The sequence below is a fragment of the Oncorhynchus keta genome, chromosome 12 (assembly GCF_023373465.1).
Source record: "Oncorhynchus keta strain PuntledgeMale-10-30-2019 chromosome 12, Oket_V2, whole genome shotgun sequence".
In the NCBI taxonomy this organism is placed as follows: domain Eukaryota; kingdom Metazoa; phylum Chordata; class Actinopteri; order Salmoniformes; family Salmonidae; genus Oncorhynchus; species Oncorhynchus keta.
In genome coordinates, this window is record NC_068432.1 from 19,076,829 (window position 1) to 19,094,193 (window position 17,365).

Consider the following 17,365-nt stretch of genomic DNA (forward strand, 5'->3'; position numbering starts at 1 on the left):
TTTTTCTGGTCCTCCCGGTTTTGACCCTTGCCTGTCTCTGGACTTTGTACCCGCCTGCCTGACTATTCTGCCTGCCTTGACCACGAGCCTGTCTGCCACTCTATACCTTCTGGACTCTGATCTGGTTTTGACCTTTTTCGCTGTCCACGAGCATTCTCTTGCCTACCCCTTCGAATTAATAAACATTGTAAGACTCCAACCATCTGCCTCCTGTGTCTGCATTTGGGTATCGCCTTGTGCCTTGATACACACATACATTATCTGTAAGGTCCCTCAGTCGAGCTGTGAATTTCAAACACAGATTCAACCACAGACCAGGGAGGTTTTCCAATGCATCGCAAAGAAGGACACCTAATGGTAGATTGGTAAAAAAAAGAAGCAGAAATTGACTACCGCTTTGAGCATGGTGAAGTCATTAACTACACGTTGGATGGTGTATCAAATACACTCAGTCGCCACAAAGGTACAGTCGTCCTTCCTAACTCAGTTGCCGGAGAGGAAGGAAACAGGGATTTCACCATGAGGCCAATTGTGACTTTAAAACAGTTTAATGACTGTGATAGGAGATGAAGATGGATTAACAACATTGTAGTTACTCCACAATACTAAGCTAATTGACAGAGTGAAAAGAAGGAAGCCTGTACAGAATCGAAATATTCCAAAACATGCATCCTGTTTGTAACAAGTCACTTAAGTAATACTGCTAAAAACGTGGTATAGGTATTCACTTTTTGCCCTGAATACAAAGTGTTATGCTTGGGGAAAATCCAATACAACATATTACTGAGTACCACTCCATATTTTCAAGCTTTGATGTGGCTGCATCATGTTATAAGTTTGCTTGTAATCGCTAAAAACTGGGGAGTTTTTCAGGATAAAAAATAAAGAAATTACTGTCTAGCAATGATTAACAACCAACTTGACAGAGCTTGAATAATTTTAAAAAGAATAAATGTGCAAATATTGTACAATCCAGGTGTGCAAAGCTTTTAAGAGACTTACCCAGAAAGACTCACAGCTGTAATCGCTCCCAAAGGCGATTATAACGTGTTGACTCAGGGGGTGTGAAAACTTACGTAAATTAAATATTTATGTATTGCATTGTCAATACATTTGCAAAAAATTCTAAAAACATGTTTTCACTTTGCCATTATGGGGTATTGTATGTAGATTGGTGAGGAAAAACATCTATTTAATACATTTTGAATTCAGACTAACACAACAAAATGTGGAATAAGTCAAGAGGTATGAATACTTTCTGTAGGCACTGTGGTACTGAATCATCAGTAACATAGCACTAGGCTTGGGCGGTCATACCGTATACCGAGCTATTTTGAAACAGACACATTAGTATCATGTTATACTGCACAGACGAGAGTGCTGCACTCATAGAGGTCAATGGGAAACGTGACCCATGCCACATCATGGAATATGTGCAAGAATTTATATAGCTGCATATGGCTTCAGTCAAATCAGTGAGTGAGAAACGGGTGTAAATCACCACGACCCCTTTCACATCCTGTCTGTCTTGTCTACAAACAGGGTGAGAGTAGTGCTCCGCCACACACACACACACACACACACACACACACACACACACACACACACACACACACACACACACACACACACACACACACACACACACACACACACACACACACACACACACACACACACACACACACACACACACACACACACACACACACCAGTGCTGAGCCTTGTCTGTCTCTCAAAGGGTATAAATAACTTTCTGGGAAGTGGGTTTTATCAGGACCCAGCAGGCTTCAGGCTCAAAGTCCCAAGCATGGAGCTTCTGTGTGTTGACTGCATGCTATAATTCAACAACAACCCTACATGCAGAAGAGTACAATACTCTCTCTCTTCTAAAAACACACACCCAAGCATGCATGCACATACACAGATAAAATAATAATACCGTGCCAGTCACACAACCCCCTAACACACTTACACTACATCCCCACCAGACACATGCATAACCCCCAATGAAATGTGAATATACAGGAAAAGCCAGTTGGACACTACACGATTTTCAAAATCCTGACATCACTGAGCCTCTCGCATTAAACAACAGTCTTGCAGGTAGTTTATTTTGTGTTGCCAACATAGTGGTGCACTAAACGATGTGGCACAGACGGGGTCACACACTTCAAGACATGGTCGTGAGGATTCTCTGTCTCGCTAAAACAATGTGATTAGATTTAACATAGCTACGAGCTGTGGCTCAAAGCAGCCTCATAAATATTCAGTCAGATATTCTCGCTTGCCATACAGAGTTGAAATATCTAGCCAACATTTTGAATTGGATAACATCGCTTGTGAACACCAGAGTTGTTACGATTTGACACTTTGCATTGGTTAAAGGCAAATACAAACACATACTAGTAGTAGTCATTGCTCCTGCTCCAGAGTCTACACATTCTGGGTGATGCGAAACAACATCATCTCATTGCCTTCTCTGATGTGCCGTTGCACATCTCACACAGCAAGAGCATTGCAGGGACGTAATATCGGGACGTCTGGGACTCTGCTCAAAGATGAGATCGATAGCCCTAAGATTGCGTCTTTGACCCGCTCACATTAAATGAGCGTCGGTGACGGCCGTGCTCCCCGAGTAGACAACGACATGGGGATTTTTGTTTCTGATCTCAAAAACTTGTCTGGGACAGCTAAATCGGGGCCAAAATCGTGTAGTGTACACCCGGGCTTAAACTAGTCAGTTGAATCTTATGCAGTACCAAAGGACACTTTGATGAGAGTGACTCAAATGTCAGTTTTGTGTGTGTATTGTACCTGTTTGAGGGGCCGTAAGGAGGCAATGGTGTCCCAGCCGCTGTGCTCTCCCCACACAGGAAGCTCCCCTGGCTGCAGCAGCATCTGACGGCCCTTATAGTGACTATATTCATACACCACCCACCTGCCAAAGACACATTTATTTGTGCACAACGTAGAGAAACGTCTTGAAACAGGTTTGGGTAGTACCTCCCTGTTTCACTTGTTTTCTTACTGAACATGACACAGGAAACTGTGTTCCTTCTCTATGTACTGTATAGTGTCTGGCAGTAATGTTGGCTGTTTAGTGACATAGGAGATGGCAGGCTCTCTCTACTCACAGTCCACTGTCAACCCGCAGAGACTGAGTGAAGAAGTCCTTCATGTGCTCTGTGGGTGTTACGGCAACCATCTTCGGGCCCTCTAAGTAATCCAGGGAGAACAGGCTGATGGACGGGTCGGAGAAACTCTATAGACACAACAGGGAGGGAGAGTAGCCATCTTAGATGAGAACGCCATTGGATGTACTGTACGTACGTTCTATCCTTTTACAAAGTGCCTGTATTGAACTATATTAGGGCAAAATACAAAAAAGACATATTCGTATAGCAGTCCACTGCTTTTGGCCAGCAGTACTAAGACTTGTGTCTCGTCAAAGGTAGTGCATTATGGGGAATAGGTTGTCATTAATGGCACTGCAATGAACTGCAATGGTGGATGAACGGAATCTACCTTAATCTATTTATCATGGCATATAATATGGTTAAACTGCATGTGTGCTCACGTGTTTCATCTAGCTTGTTGTGCTACCTAAAGCTAGCAGTAAATGGGCTGGGGTCATGCCAGGTACACTCACATAGGGAATGGGCCTCAGTGATTTGACAGAAGTGTCCACACAGCCACAGGAAATGAGGTCAGGATAAAGACCCTCTCCCAGGACATACTGGTTTCCATAGTAACCATCCTCATCAAAGAGCAGCCAGCTGGAAAGGGGCAGGAAGAGCAGTAAGTGTGATTTAGACATAAATAAGCATCACAGACACATGTTCATATGGCAACTACAGTGAAAGATACATTGTGGCATGCCTACAGCAGGCTACTGACAAGCCTTAATAAGCAACAACCTATAAGGGAAATTGTGAAGTTCAAATTTGCATTGACCCATAATAATAATTTATTGGATTAATATAGCACTTTTACAGTGCTCAAAGCGTTTTACATAGTAAGAGGGGACATAACTCCACCTCTTGGATCAGTACAGATCCAATAGTACAATGGTAGGTAGTCCTCTAGTACTCACTTTCCCCTGATGACTCTGAAGGACATGGGGGAGGGAGATCCACAGTGTCCTGCCTCCCCCTCGTACTCCTCACTCACTCCCCCGTAGTGGGGCTGGCTGTAGGCCCGCAGCTGGAGACACAAAAGCACAACTCAGTACACACTTCACAGCTGAAACTAATTACAAAAAAAATGCCCCTTTCACTAGTCTTTTGACAGGTGAAAATAATGTGGTGGAATTCCATATACATACCAAGACCTTTGGTTCTCCGGTGCCACAAAGTTCCTGCAATAATTTTAAAAAGACTTCTTGACATATTTTCCAAGTCATATTTTCCAACATCTATAGCATACACTGAATGTACAAAGCATGTTTTGAGTGTGTCAAGAACTGCAACGCTGCTGGGTTTTTCATGCTCAACAGTTTCCCGTGTGTATCAAGAATGGTCCACCACCTAAAGGACATCCAGCCAACTTGACAACTGTGGGAAGCATTGAAGTCAACATGAGCCTGCATCCCTATGGAAATGCTTTGGACACCTTGTAGAGTCCATGCTCCGACGAATTGAGGCTGTTCTGAGAGCAAAAAGGGGTGCAACTCAATATTAGGAAGGTGTTCCTAATGTTTTGTACACTCAGTGTATATTTTTCATTGTGCCACAGAGCTACATTGGAGAGACATAGGAGGGATATCATCCGCATATGTCATTCCTTTGTCACTCTTATGACACTCCTATTTGTACAAATACAAATATGTAGATCTATTCCTCTAATAGGTTATGAAACAGAGCTCACCAATCGTATGGGTCTGATAGACTTAGCTGCTCCATAGTTGCCACCCCAGTGCAGAGTGGCAGGATGTTTGCCTTTCTCCAGTATGCACTGCTCTCCGCTGAAGCATCGCTCGCTATACGCCACCCATCTGAAACCCAGCAAAGCCCAGAGACCATCAGCACCAGAGGCACAGTGAGTAGTGAATGACAAAAGTCATATGAAACTATGTGAACTTTAGATTGTTGGGATGCACATTGATTGAGATGTTATTGTATTCTCAAATCAAATCAAATTGTATTTGTCACATACACATGGTTAGCAGATGTTAATGCAAGTGTAGCGAAATGCTTGTGCTTCTAGTTCCGACAATGCAGTAATAACCAACGAGTAATCTAACCTAACAACTTCACAACAACAATCTGCAGGATCGGGGTCAATTCCATTTAAATTCAAGACGAAAACATAATTTCAATGCATTTCCTGAATTGACCTCAACCTTGGTCACCTGATTGATACTCACACTCCACTCTTCACAGAGATGGCAGTGGTCTTCTCTGTGGCTCCAGCTTTCTCCAGATCAGGGATGTCCAGATCCAAAATGTCCCCCCCCTCGTCTCCAGGACAGCCAGTTTCCTCCTGCAGTGACACTGAGGGCTCTATGAAGTCCTGGCAATGGGAAACATGCAGAAGAGCTCAACGAGTAAAACTGCTTTATAAAGTAGCTGCAACAACTTTTACACTGACATAGCCTCGTGTTTAAACAGAGTTAATATGAAGAAATGTGGGCTGGTTAAATGTATATAAACATACGCAACTGTTCATGTTCAAGTAGCCTCAAACTGAAAAACTCTACAAACTGCATTTACATAGCTGCTGCATTTAGCTTAGGTAGTTCATTGTGAACCCCTCTGTAAACACATAGTGGGAGCTTTACAAAATGGCTGCTGGCGACTACACGTCGGTGTAGAGTTGATCAAAAGAGTGGTACCGCTAACAGCCACAGGGCACGAGTAGAGGGAACCGGAATGCTAATTAACCTGCCATATGATAAAACAGCAAGCAATTAGCTCTACCTGTTTAATCCCATTAGGAGCACAGCCTTGCCTATCCTAGCCAGGAGTTAGCTGTAAGAGTGCTTCTACTAGCTAGCGCTTCTGACTGATACTTGGAGGCTAAAATAGACACTTAGCCACCGTTCAGTGGTGAGGTGATTGAAAGTGAGTGGACTAGAGGTTTGATGCCTGACAAACTGGGACACACAAATGGCCAATTTAAAGAATTTGGCCTGGTTTCAGACAAATGCCTATGACATTGAGGGTTGGAAAACACACACACACACACACACACACACACACACACACACACACACACACACACACACACACACACACACACACACACACACACACACACACACACACACACACACACACACACACACACACACACACACACACACACACACACACACACACACACACACAGGCACATTCACAACCCCCAACACCAGGGTTTCCTTTAGCCGGTAATAGCCAAAAGCTGAAAAAGAAATAAATGAAAAGCTGATTAAAAAAATTGGCACCAGCCAATTGTCCCCAGAAAATGATAATCCCATTGCGAAATAATGCATTTTGGCCTATTCATTTATTTAAATACCAGTCATTGTAGCACTAGAGCAGCTGATTCAGCTCATCAAACAGCTGTTGGTTGCTGCTAGAGTGAAACACGTTTAAAAAAAGAGCTACTATTTTTTATTTCTCAACAGTTTTTTATTTTTATGAACACATGACCTTTCTATACCCTGGCCGACTCAGCAAGTAGAGCTCTTGGGGGAGTTATAGGAAAACCAAAAACACTCAAAGATATTGGTTATTCTACTTATTCCAAACTGCATCAGACGTATGTCCTGTTCTGGACTATTCAGCAGGAGTGTGGGGTGCTAAGTATCTCAAAAACGTCCATAACAGAGCATTACACTATTTTTTTTAGGTATGCACAAGTTTGCACCTATACTGGCAATAACTGGGGACATGGGCTGGGAACCCTGTGAGGTGAGATGGAAGGTGTGTATGGTGAGACCTTGGAATACACTGTTGGATTGTAAGGTTCTATATTTATTTTCTTAGTAAACCTTGCTGAACGTAACCCTGTCTTTCATTTTTGTTCATTGATTTCACCTGTGTTAGTTACTCACCTGGTCTCATCAGCTCCTTATTTAGTTCAGTTCATTCTGTGTGTGCCTTTGTGAGGTATTGTTTGTTTTGACTGTACTAATCATTTTCCTAGTCGATTGTGAGAACCAGTTATAGCCTTCAGTCCTAGTTTTGACTCACCTGCCTGTTTCCTACCTGTGTATGACCATTGCCTTCCTGTAAACACCTGATGAGCTTGGCACATAAATCTACACCTTTTTCTCCCTGACTATTCATTACATGGATATGTCAATTGCCATAATAGCCAGCAAAGTTTTTCAATGGGTTCTCTCCATAGGGGGAGCCTGGGCAACTAAAATGTCTGACCTTTTCCAATAGTCTGACTGTGGAGAGTTGTACAAAAATCCAATTAACTTGTTGAGTGTAGGGGGCACTATTTTGATGTTTGGATGAAAAACGTACCCAAATTAAACGGCCTATTTCTCAGGCTCAGAATCTAGAATATGCATATAATATGCTGGCCCTCGACTTCTTCTCAGGCCTAACAAAGCCCGTGCCAATATATCCTCCAAACACCGGCTTCTCTGGCATTATCACTTAAATATATATTTTGGTCAAATTATTTTTACTGTTCTAGGGACATAACTATTGCTTGGATAACCATATTTACTATTATGTATTGACTACATTTTCAGTCTTAATGTGGTGCACACAGAACACTGGAGGAATTATCAATGAATTTGACACTAAAATGTAATTCATTCATTCATTGAAGCACATTTTCTATTTGCCAGTCAAGTGCATAGGCAACTAGGCAGGCTTCAGTACGTCACACACCACTTTGTAACGAGCTGGAGGCAGTATGCATTTAGAAAACATATACTTCATTGTTTGAAACTGAATCTTTTAGTAAATATTATGAGCCATATCTTACCTTGCTTCAAAGTAACATAGCCAAAATGCTACCAAACGTGCAGGCAATTATTTTATGATTAATCTCCTCCACCCATTGAAACCAGTTTCCTATTTCTCTCATGTTCTATTGGTTTTCAAAATCAACTGTCTCTCATTGCCCAGCAGCCAAAGGTACAATCACAATCATATTAACAACCCAGGCAAGTTGTCTTTAGATCTCCCCTCTCTAAACATTTCTAAAGGATATTTTCATCTCCGTCTCGTGAAACAGCTTGCATGTGCAATGCGCTTTTGACAACAGTGTTTTCCTGCTAATTGCATTATGGAACAAACATTTAGAGCGTAGTCTACTGCCTTGTGTGCATTGCTGCCCTTATCATGTGAATAAATAACATTTTATCAACATTTTAAGCTAAACGTTCTGATCTGTTTCATGAGCCTCATTGCTTTATTGATTTTTTCAGGATGTAGCCTGTAGACCTGTAGGAATTTGGGCTCTATCATCCCACAACTGTCCCAGAGTCTGTTTTGAATAGGCTATTGATTTCCTCACACAGAACGACAAGCTGACCAATAGAATAGGTAAGCTTTTCTACTATGGTGGATAGTAGATTGACATTTACTACTGATTTTACTGTTCATTACTCCTCTTGTTGTCTGAGGAAAAGTAAACGCAGACAGTTATTCTAAATTTGGTAAGGACGCACACTGTTGCATCCTGGAGTTGCATGTTCTGTTAAGATGAATTACCATAAACTAAATGTGATTTCTGTCATTCCGAGCACAGTGGGTGGAAGCCCTATTGAGGTTAGATATATGGGTTCGGTAAATTTCTTAAATGTCCGGTAAATTAAAATGCTTCCGGTCAAATGTCCGGAGCCACATTTTCCTAACGGAAACCCTGCCCAACACATTTAATTATATATATATATATATATATATTATTATATATTATATTATATATTATTTAATTGACTTCCCTCATTCTTTCAAATCAAGCATCGGCTTCCAGGATTAGCTTTGCACAGGTACACATTCCCACATAGGCCACATATACTGAATACATGTTAAACTGTAAATAACCATATCATTAAAACCCTGTAACTTACTGCCTGTAAGAAGCGGAAGGAGAGCAGCAGAGGGTGATCGGCTCCAACCAGATCTGCGCAGTCACTGTATTCTCCCTCCTCCAGTAAATACTGCCACCCTGTGTAGTCCTCTCCAGTGTAGCCCACCCATCTGTCAAACACAGAGGTCACAGGTCAAACCACAGCTAAATACTTCCACGCACACAGCTTGAATAGGAGCCTGGGTGTCAATGATACAGTGATGCTGATAACAGTGTCTTAGAGGTGGATATTCCACTTGAGTTACTGCAAAGGAATGCCTTGGACAAAAAACAGTGATATCTTTATTGTTTGGTTGATCGTGATGTTTGGGGTTTTTGAGATGTTACAATTGAAATGTTATCCCTCCCTGTAACACACCAAAGCATGCACACGCGCACACTTCCATATGAACGCACACTTACCTCCAGTTCTGCGTGGCTCATGTTTGCACAGGGAGGTGAGCTATATTTGCTCTATATGACAGTAAACTACAGGAGAGGTAGCTTTTCAGAGTAATCACATGACCAGCAGATTGTGAAACTGTTTTCAGCAGAAAGACACACCTTATAAAAACCTTAAATCAAGTATGTAGCTTGGACTCACACTCCACCAATGACCCGTAGCGACAATGCCCCCTTCAGCCCAGCCACAGCTCCCAGACTGGGGGTGTGGCCTCCCAGCTCTCCGCTCCGCCCCTGGAAGTGGGGCTGCTCGAACACCAACAGCTATTAAAACCCAAAACTATATCTCAGGTACTTTTGAATGAATTTACTTCAATGATCATTATAATTCATCGTCATCATCGGGCAAAGTGATGTGATTATTTAACTGCAGGGTATAGGGGTTTATGATGTACTTTCACTATCGATAATGTCTTGCTTACCTTAGGATCCAGAGGTCTCCTCACTCTGAGTCCACTCTATCAGAGAGACACAGAACACAATGAAACCTAACCTTGATGAGAACAATGCTCAGTCATATACAGTGCCTTTGAAAAGTATTCGGACCCCTTGGATTTATTCACATTTTATTGTGTTACAGTGGGATTAAAATTGATTTACAATTTTTTTTTGTCAACAATCTACACAAAATGCTCATGTTGAAAAAATACTCAACATTTTTAACTAAAATATAGTCGTTGCATAACTATTCAGCCCTTTGTTTAGGCACGGCTAAATTAGCTCAGGAGGAAAATGTGGCTTAACAAATCAAATAATAAGTTAAATGGACTCACTCTGTGTGAAGTATTAGGGGTTGAAATTGTTTTTGAATGACTAACCCTTCCTCTGTCCCCCATACATACAACATCTGTAAGTCCCTCCAGTCAAGTATTGAATTTCAAACAGATTCAACTACAAAGACCAGGGAGCTTTTCGAAACCCTAATAAATAAGGGCAGTGATTGGTAGATGGGTAACAATAACAAATCAGATATTGAATATCTTTGAAGCATTGTCAAGTTAATAATTATGCGGTGGATTATGTATTAAACCCCCCAGACAAATCAAAGATACAGTCGTTATTCAGAATTGGGCTGCAGGACAGGAATGAAACTGCTCAGAGATGATACGATGAGGCCATTGGTGATTTTAAAACAGCTACAGAGTTCATGATGGGAGAACACTGAGGATGGATTTACAACATGGTAGTGACTCCACAATAATGACTTAAATTACAGTGAAAAGAAGAATACAAATATACAGAATACAAATATTCCAAAACATGCATCTTGTATGCAAGAAGGAACTACAGTAATACTACAAAAAAAACGAAGGATTACAATTTTCATCCTAAATGCAAAGCCTTATGTTTGGGGCAAATCCCACACAACACATGACTGAGTAACTGCTTCTTTATTTTCAAGCATGGCGGTGGCTGCATAATGGTAAGAGTTTGCTTGACATCGGCAAATACTGGAGAGTTTTTCAGGATAAAAATAAATGGGATGGAACTAAGAACAGGAAAAATCCTAGAATAAAAACTTATTCAGTCTACTTTACACAAGAGACTAAGAGAGAAATTCACCTTTCAGCAGGACAATAACCCACAACACAAGGTCAAATATACACTGGAGTTTCTTACCAAGAAGACAGTGAATGTTCCTGAGTGGACATGTTACAGTTGACTTAGATCTGCTTGAAGATCTATGGCAAGACATGGAAATTGCTGTCTAGCAATAATCCCAAACATCTTTACAGAGCTTGAAGAATTTTGAAAAGAATAATAGGCATACACTTACCCAAGAGACTCACAGCCGTAATAGATGTAAAATGTGTTTCTACCACGTATTGAATCAGGGAGCTGAATACTTATGCAACCAATATATGTTAGTTATTTGATGTTTATTAATCTTTAAAAAATATTATAATTTTTCTTCCACTATGACATAATATTTTGAGTAGATTGTTGACAAATCAATTTTAATCCCACTTTGTAACACAATAGAATGTGATGAAATCCAAAGGGTCTGAATACCTTTGCAAGTGCCTACAGAAAGTAATCATACCCCCTTGACGTAATCCACATTTTGTTGTGTTACAGCCTGAATTCAAAATTGATTCAAAAAAAATTATCTCACCAATCTACACAGAATAGCCCATACTGACAAAGTGAAAACATGTTTTCAGCAATGATTGCAAATGTATTGAAAATTAAATTCAGAGACCTAATTTACATAAGTATTTACACCCCATGAGTCAATACATGTTAGAATCTCCTTTGGCAGTGATTACAGCTTTACAGTCCTTCTGGGTAAGTCTCTAAGAGCTTTCCACACCTGGATTGTACAATATTTGCAAATTATTCTTAAAAACATTCTTCATGCTGTGCCAAATTGGTTGTTGATCATTGCTAAATAGCCATTTTCAAGTCTTGCCATAGATTTTTTTCAAGAGGATTTAAGTCAAAACTGTAACTAGGTGACTCAGAAACATTCAATGTCGTCTTGGCAAGCAACTCCAGTGTATATTTGTATTTATTATGGATCCCAATTAGCTGCTGCCTTAAGGCAGTTTATACAATTTTAAAAACATTACAATACATTCACAAAATATTTCACAAAACATTAAGTGTGTGCCCTCAGGCCACTACTCTACCACATATCTACAACACAAAATCCATGTGTCCGTGTGTGTATAGTGCGTATGTTATTGTGTGTGTATGCATGTGCCTGTGCTTGTGTCTCTTCACAGTCCCCGCTGTTACATAAGGTGTATTTTTATCAATTTTGAAAAATCTGATTCTACTGCTTGCATCAGTTACTTGATGTGGAATTGAGTTCCATGTATGAATGGCTCTATGTAGTACTGTATGCCTCCCATAGTCTGTTCTGGACTTGGGGTATGTCTGGTGGCATGTCTTGTGGGGTATGCATGGGTGTCTGAGCCGTGTGCCAGTAGTTCAAACAGACAGCTTGGTGCATTAAGCATGTCAATACCTCTCACAAATACAAGTAGTGATGAAGTCAATCTCTCCTCCACTTTGAGCCAGGAGAGATTGACATGCATATTATTAATGTTTGCTCTCGGTGTACATCCAAGGCCCAGCCGTGCTTCCCTGTTCTGAGCCAATTGCAACATTACCAATATCCCACTGTGTATTCAATAGGGGCTGGGTTGAAAATCGACCAACCTCAGATTTCCCACTTCCTGTTTGGATCTCTTCTCAGGTTTTTGCCTGCCATATGAGTTCTGTTATACTCACAGACATCATTCAAACAGTTTTAGAAACTTCAGAGTGTTTTCTATCCAATAATAATAATAATATGCTAATATTAGCAACTGGGACTGAGGAGCAGGCAGTTTTCTCTGGGCACCTTTTCATCCAAGCTACTCAATACTGCCCCTGCAGCCATTAACAAGACATTTGTGGAGTGGTTAAAAAACAAGTTAATGACTCCAACCTAAGTGTATGTAAACTTCAACTGTACCTATTGCCTGATCTCCTGGACTACGTTACTAGCCTTTTCCCTGCCTGTACTGTTGCCCTTTTGGACCCCCTGTGTATGACCTTCTGCCTGCCCCTGGACCCAGCTACTTGCCTCCTCCTGTGGTCCTTTGCAATAAACACCTGCTGCGCCCTGCGCTTGAAACCAGCTCCCTGTCTCCCCTCGTGTTCATTGCAAACTGTTTTAAAGTCATCCTTGGCCTCATGTTAAAATCCCTGGATGTTTGCCTTCCTCTGCAGCAACTGAGTTAGGAAGGATGCCTGTACCGTTGCAGTGACTGGGCATATAGATACATCATCCAAAGTGTAATTAATAACTTCACCATGCTCAAAGGGATATTCAATGCTTTTTTTAAAGCAGACAGGTGCCTTTCTTTGTGAGGCATTGGAAAACCTTCCTAGTCTTTGTGGTTGAATCTGTGTTTGAAATTTACTGCTCAACTGAGGGACCTGACAGATAATTGTATGTGTGCAGTACAGACATGAGGTAGTCGGACGTGCTACCTGACATGCTACCTGTCCCAGACCTGCTGTTTTCAACTCTCTAGAGACAGCAGGAGTGGTAGAGATACTCTTAATGATCGGCTATGAAAAGCCAACTGACATTTACTCCTGAGGTGCTGACTTTCTGCACCCTCGACAACTACTGTGATTATTATTATTTGACCATGCTGGTCATTTATGAACATTTGAACATCTTGGTCATGTTCTGTTATAATCTCCAACCAGCACAGACAGAAGAGGACTGGCCACCCCTCATAGCCTGGTTCCTCTCTAGGTTTCTTCCTAGGTTTTGGCTATTCTAGGGAGTTTTTCCTAGCCACCGTGCTTCTATACCTGCATTGCTTGCTGTTTGGGGTTTTAGGCTGAGTTTCTGTACAGCACTTTGAGATATCAGGTGATGTACAAAGGGCTATATAAATACATTTGATTTTGATTTGATTTAGTCACTAAAAAAATCATATTAAACACTATTATTGCACACAGAGTGAGTCCATGCAATTTATTATGTGACTTGTTAAGCAGGATTTTACTCCTGAACTTATTTAGGCTTGTCATACTTGAATACTTATTGACTCAGGACATTTCAGCTTTTCATTTTTATGGGGTAGGCCAGTGACACAAAATATCAATTTGATCCTTTTTAAATTCAGGTTCTAACACAACAAAATGTGGAAAAGGTCAGTAGGAGTGAATACTTTCTGAAGGCACTTTATACTTCTGAGAGACATTGAAACATAGCCTATTACATTGAAGAAATCCTATGGGCTAATTTTATCGGCTAAAACGGTGCCAATTTCAAAATCAAATATAAATTCCTTTCCTGCATGGATAGCATTGAAGTGGAATTGAGCCCAAACCCGACCACAGCCAAGCAATGTCAGATGACTCGGAGTGATGTCACCTTGGTCAAACCTTACCATTCTGAGGGGTCTCAGTGACCTCACAGCGGCGACCTGGGGATGACCAGCGCCAGGTGTTGGGGAGCCACCTGCTTCCATAATCGCATAGTTCCCATGGAAACCAGGGTTGTCATAGGCAAGCCAACTAAGGTGGAAAAACAAGATTAAGGCATTATAAATGAGAGGTCCAGGTAATCTAATCTCTCTTGTTTTCTAAGCAGATGCTTGGTTACAAGCATCTGGTGTCATTGTTTTCAAGTTACAGGTAAACTTGATCCATTTATGTCAGTGGAGGCTCCTCAGAGCAAGAAGGGGAGGACCATCCTACTCAGTGAGTTACTCAGTGTTAAATAATGAAACATTAAAAAAGTTATCTTTTTTCGATAAAACTACACAAAATATATTCACATCACCAAATACCTGATTAAAACAAAATGTTTCGCTAGAACCATTGTGCAGCCAGAGGACAGCTATTTCCCATCCTCTTCCGGCTACATTGACTTCAATACAAAACCTAGGAGGCTACTTCCATTTTGACCTACATGGTAACTATGACCACTTCCGGAGGACGTCCTCCAACCAATCATAGCTTTTGCAATATGAACTGACATGTTGTCCATCCAATCATAGGATTAGGTTCAGAGAACGAACCTAGTGTGGTGTATTGGGGTTGTGTCACAGAGCATTTTGGAGGTTCTGTGTGTTGAGAAGCTTGGTGAGTTGGTGACATGTTGGATGCAGATTGAGAGTGAAGCATTAGTTGAGCATTTTTAGTATATCATTCAATTCAAATGAGCTTCTTCAAACTACAGGAGACAGAGGAGGTAGATTATATTATGTTTAATTGGTTTTAGAACTTCATTTTTGTGTGGAGTTAGGAAGGCAAATTGAAAAAAAAAAATGTTTTCCCCTTTTTCTCCCCAATTTCGTGGTATCCAATTGGTAGTTACAGTCTTGTCCCATCACTGCAACTCCCGTACGGACTCCGGGGAGAGGCGAAGGTCAAGAGCGGTGCGTACTCGGAAACACAACCCAGCCGCGCCGCTTCTTGACATAACGTCCGCTTATAATGTCAGCCGCACAAATGTGTCGGAGGAAACCCCATACACCTGCCGACCGTGTCAGCGTGCATTGCGCCCAGCCTGCCACAGGAGTTGATAGAGCGCGATGGGACAAGAACATCCCTGCCGGCCAAACCCTCCCCTAACCCGGACGACACTGGGCCAATTGTGCGGCACCCCATAGGTCTCCCTGTCACGGTCAGCTGCGACAGAGCCTGAGCTTGAACCAGGATCTCTCTCTCACAGCTACTTAGACCACTGTGCCACTCGGGAGGCCCCAAATTGAAATATATTGAACTGACTTTAGTTTCAAGTAGCGATCTACCAGAGTGCAGTTTTCTCAGCCAGAATGGCTAGCTAATGCCAACAACAATGTTGTGGATTAATTGTTGAAGAACCCTTTTCATTTCTATCTCAAGGCCATCAGACTGTTAAATAGCCATCACTAGCACAGAGAGGCTACTGCCTACATACAGACTTGAAATCATTGGCCACTTTAATAAATGGATCACTTTAATAATGTCACTTTAATAATGTTTACATATCTTGCATTACTCATCGCATATGTATATACTGTATTCTATACTATTCTACTGTATCTTAGTCTATGCCGCTCTGACATTGTTCAGCCACATACTTATATATTCATATTCCATTCCTTTACTTAGATTTGTGTGTATTAGGTATTTGTTGTGAAATTGTTAGATATTACTTGTTAGATATTGCTGCACTGTCGAAACTAGACGCACAAGCCTTTCGATACACTCGCAATAACATCTGCTAAACACGTGTATGTGACCAATAACATTTGATTTGATCAGATTTAAGCTCCTTGGAAAATGGACGAACGTTTGCATATTCAAACTGCGCAACAACAACAAGAAGGTAAGAAGAAACAAGGTCACAAGCAGCTTATCGGCAAGAGTTGGCTTTTACTGAAGGGCACGATGACAGGGAAAGTTCAGATAAAAAGGGCAACTACCAGGAGCTTGCAGAGGTAATTGCTCATTACGGTGCTTTACATGCTGAGCATATGGAAGTTCTTCTCTGGGGCGCCGAAATCAATTCAGAATGATTTGATCACTTCGATCGCATCATCCTTTAAAAGTGAGATTAAAAAGAGAGCTTGACTCCGAACAGACACAAGAAAAAACTCTTTACATAAATGTTGCAGCAGCCTATGCCAAACCTAAACACCAGAGATCTGACATGCTGTACGGGATGAAAACGAGACGATTTTTCAGTCTGATCAACTAATAGGCCACTAATAATAGAAGCTGCATACAGCATATGTGCGCTGTCCATCTGGTCAGGGTAAACAAATTTGTAACGTTACGTATTTATAGTCTATTTGTTTGTCAGGAGAAAATGTGAATGTGATCAAATTTGGTTTATAAATCAAACTTGGGCTGGCTTGGCTGCCTATACCTTTTCAATAGACAATTATTAACTGGAATTAATCAATCAACATAATATTGACGACATAGATTGTGAGTAAATGTTTAATTAGGCCTCCAGTTGCATAGGCCTGCATGGTGGAAACGATGATCCCGTATTGATGTCACTTGTTAAATCCACTGCAATCAGTGTTGATGAAGGGGAGGAGACAGGTTAAAGACACGGATGGTGTATGTGAGCCATTCAGAGGGTTAATGGGCAAGACAAAAGATTTACGTGCCTTTGAACGGGGTAAGGTAGTAGGTGCCAGGAACACCGGTTTGTGTCAAGAACTGCACTGCTGCTGGGCTTTTCACGTTCAACAGTTTCCCGTGTGTATCAAGAATGGTCCACCACCCAAAGGACATCCAGCCAACTTGACAACTGTGGGAAGCATTGGAGTGAACATGGGCCAGCATCCCTGTGGAACGCTTTTGACACCTTGTAGAGTCCATGACCCCGACAAATTGAGGATGTTCTGAGGGCAATTCAATA

At 41.4% G+C, this 17,365-nt stretch overlaps 1 protein-coding gene across 1 annotated transcript in view; it reads right to left on the reverse strand.

Moving 5' to 3' along the window:
* Positions 1-17,365, reverse strand: part of LOC118391774 (uncharacterized) — a 71,842-nt gene that overhangs the window by 5,307 nt on the left and 49,170 nt on the right. The window contains exons 10-20 of the mRNA XM_052457559.1: positions 14,391-14,517; positions 9,909-9,944; positions 9,629-9,750; positions 9,026-9,155; positions 5,369-5,514; positions 4,870-4,996; positions 4,328-4,360; positions 4,097-4,206; positions 3,653-3,779; positions 3,138-3,265; positions 2,818-2,941 (exon numbers count right to left, since the gene is read on the reverse strand). Coding sequence (XP_052313519.1) covers positions 2,818-2,941; positions 3,138-3,265; positions 3,653-3,779; positions 4,097-4,206; positions 4,328-4,360; positions 4,870-4,996; positions 5,369-5,514; positions 9,026-9,155; positions 9,629-9,750; positions 9,909-9,944; positions 14,391-14,517 — 1,210 coding nt within the window. The remainder of the gene's footprint in view (positions 1-2,817; positions 2,942-3,137; positions 3,266-3,652; positions 3,780-4,096; positions 4,207-4,327; positions 4,361-4,869; positions 4,997-5,368; positions 5,515-9,025; positions 9,156-9,628; positions 9,751-9,908; positions 9,945-14,390; positions 14,518-17,365) is intronic.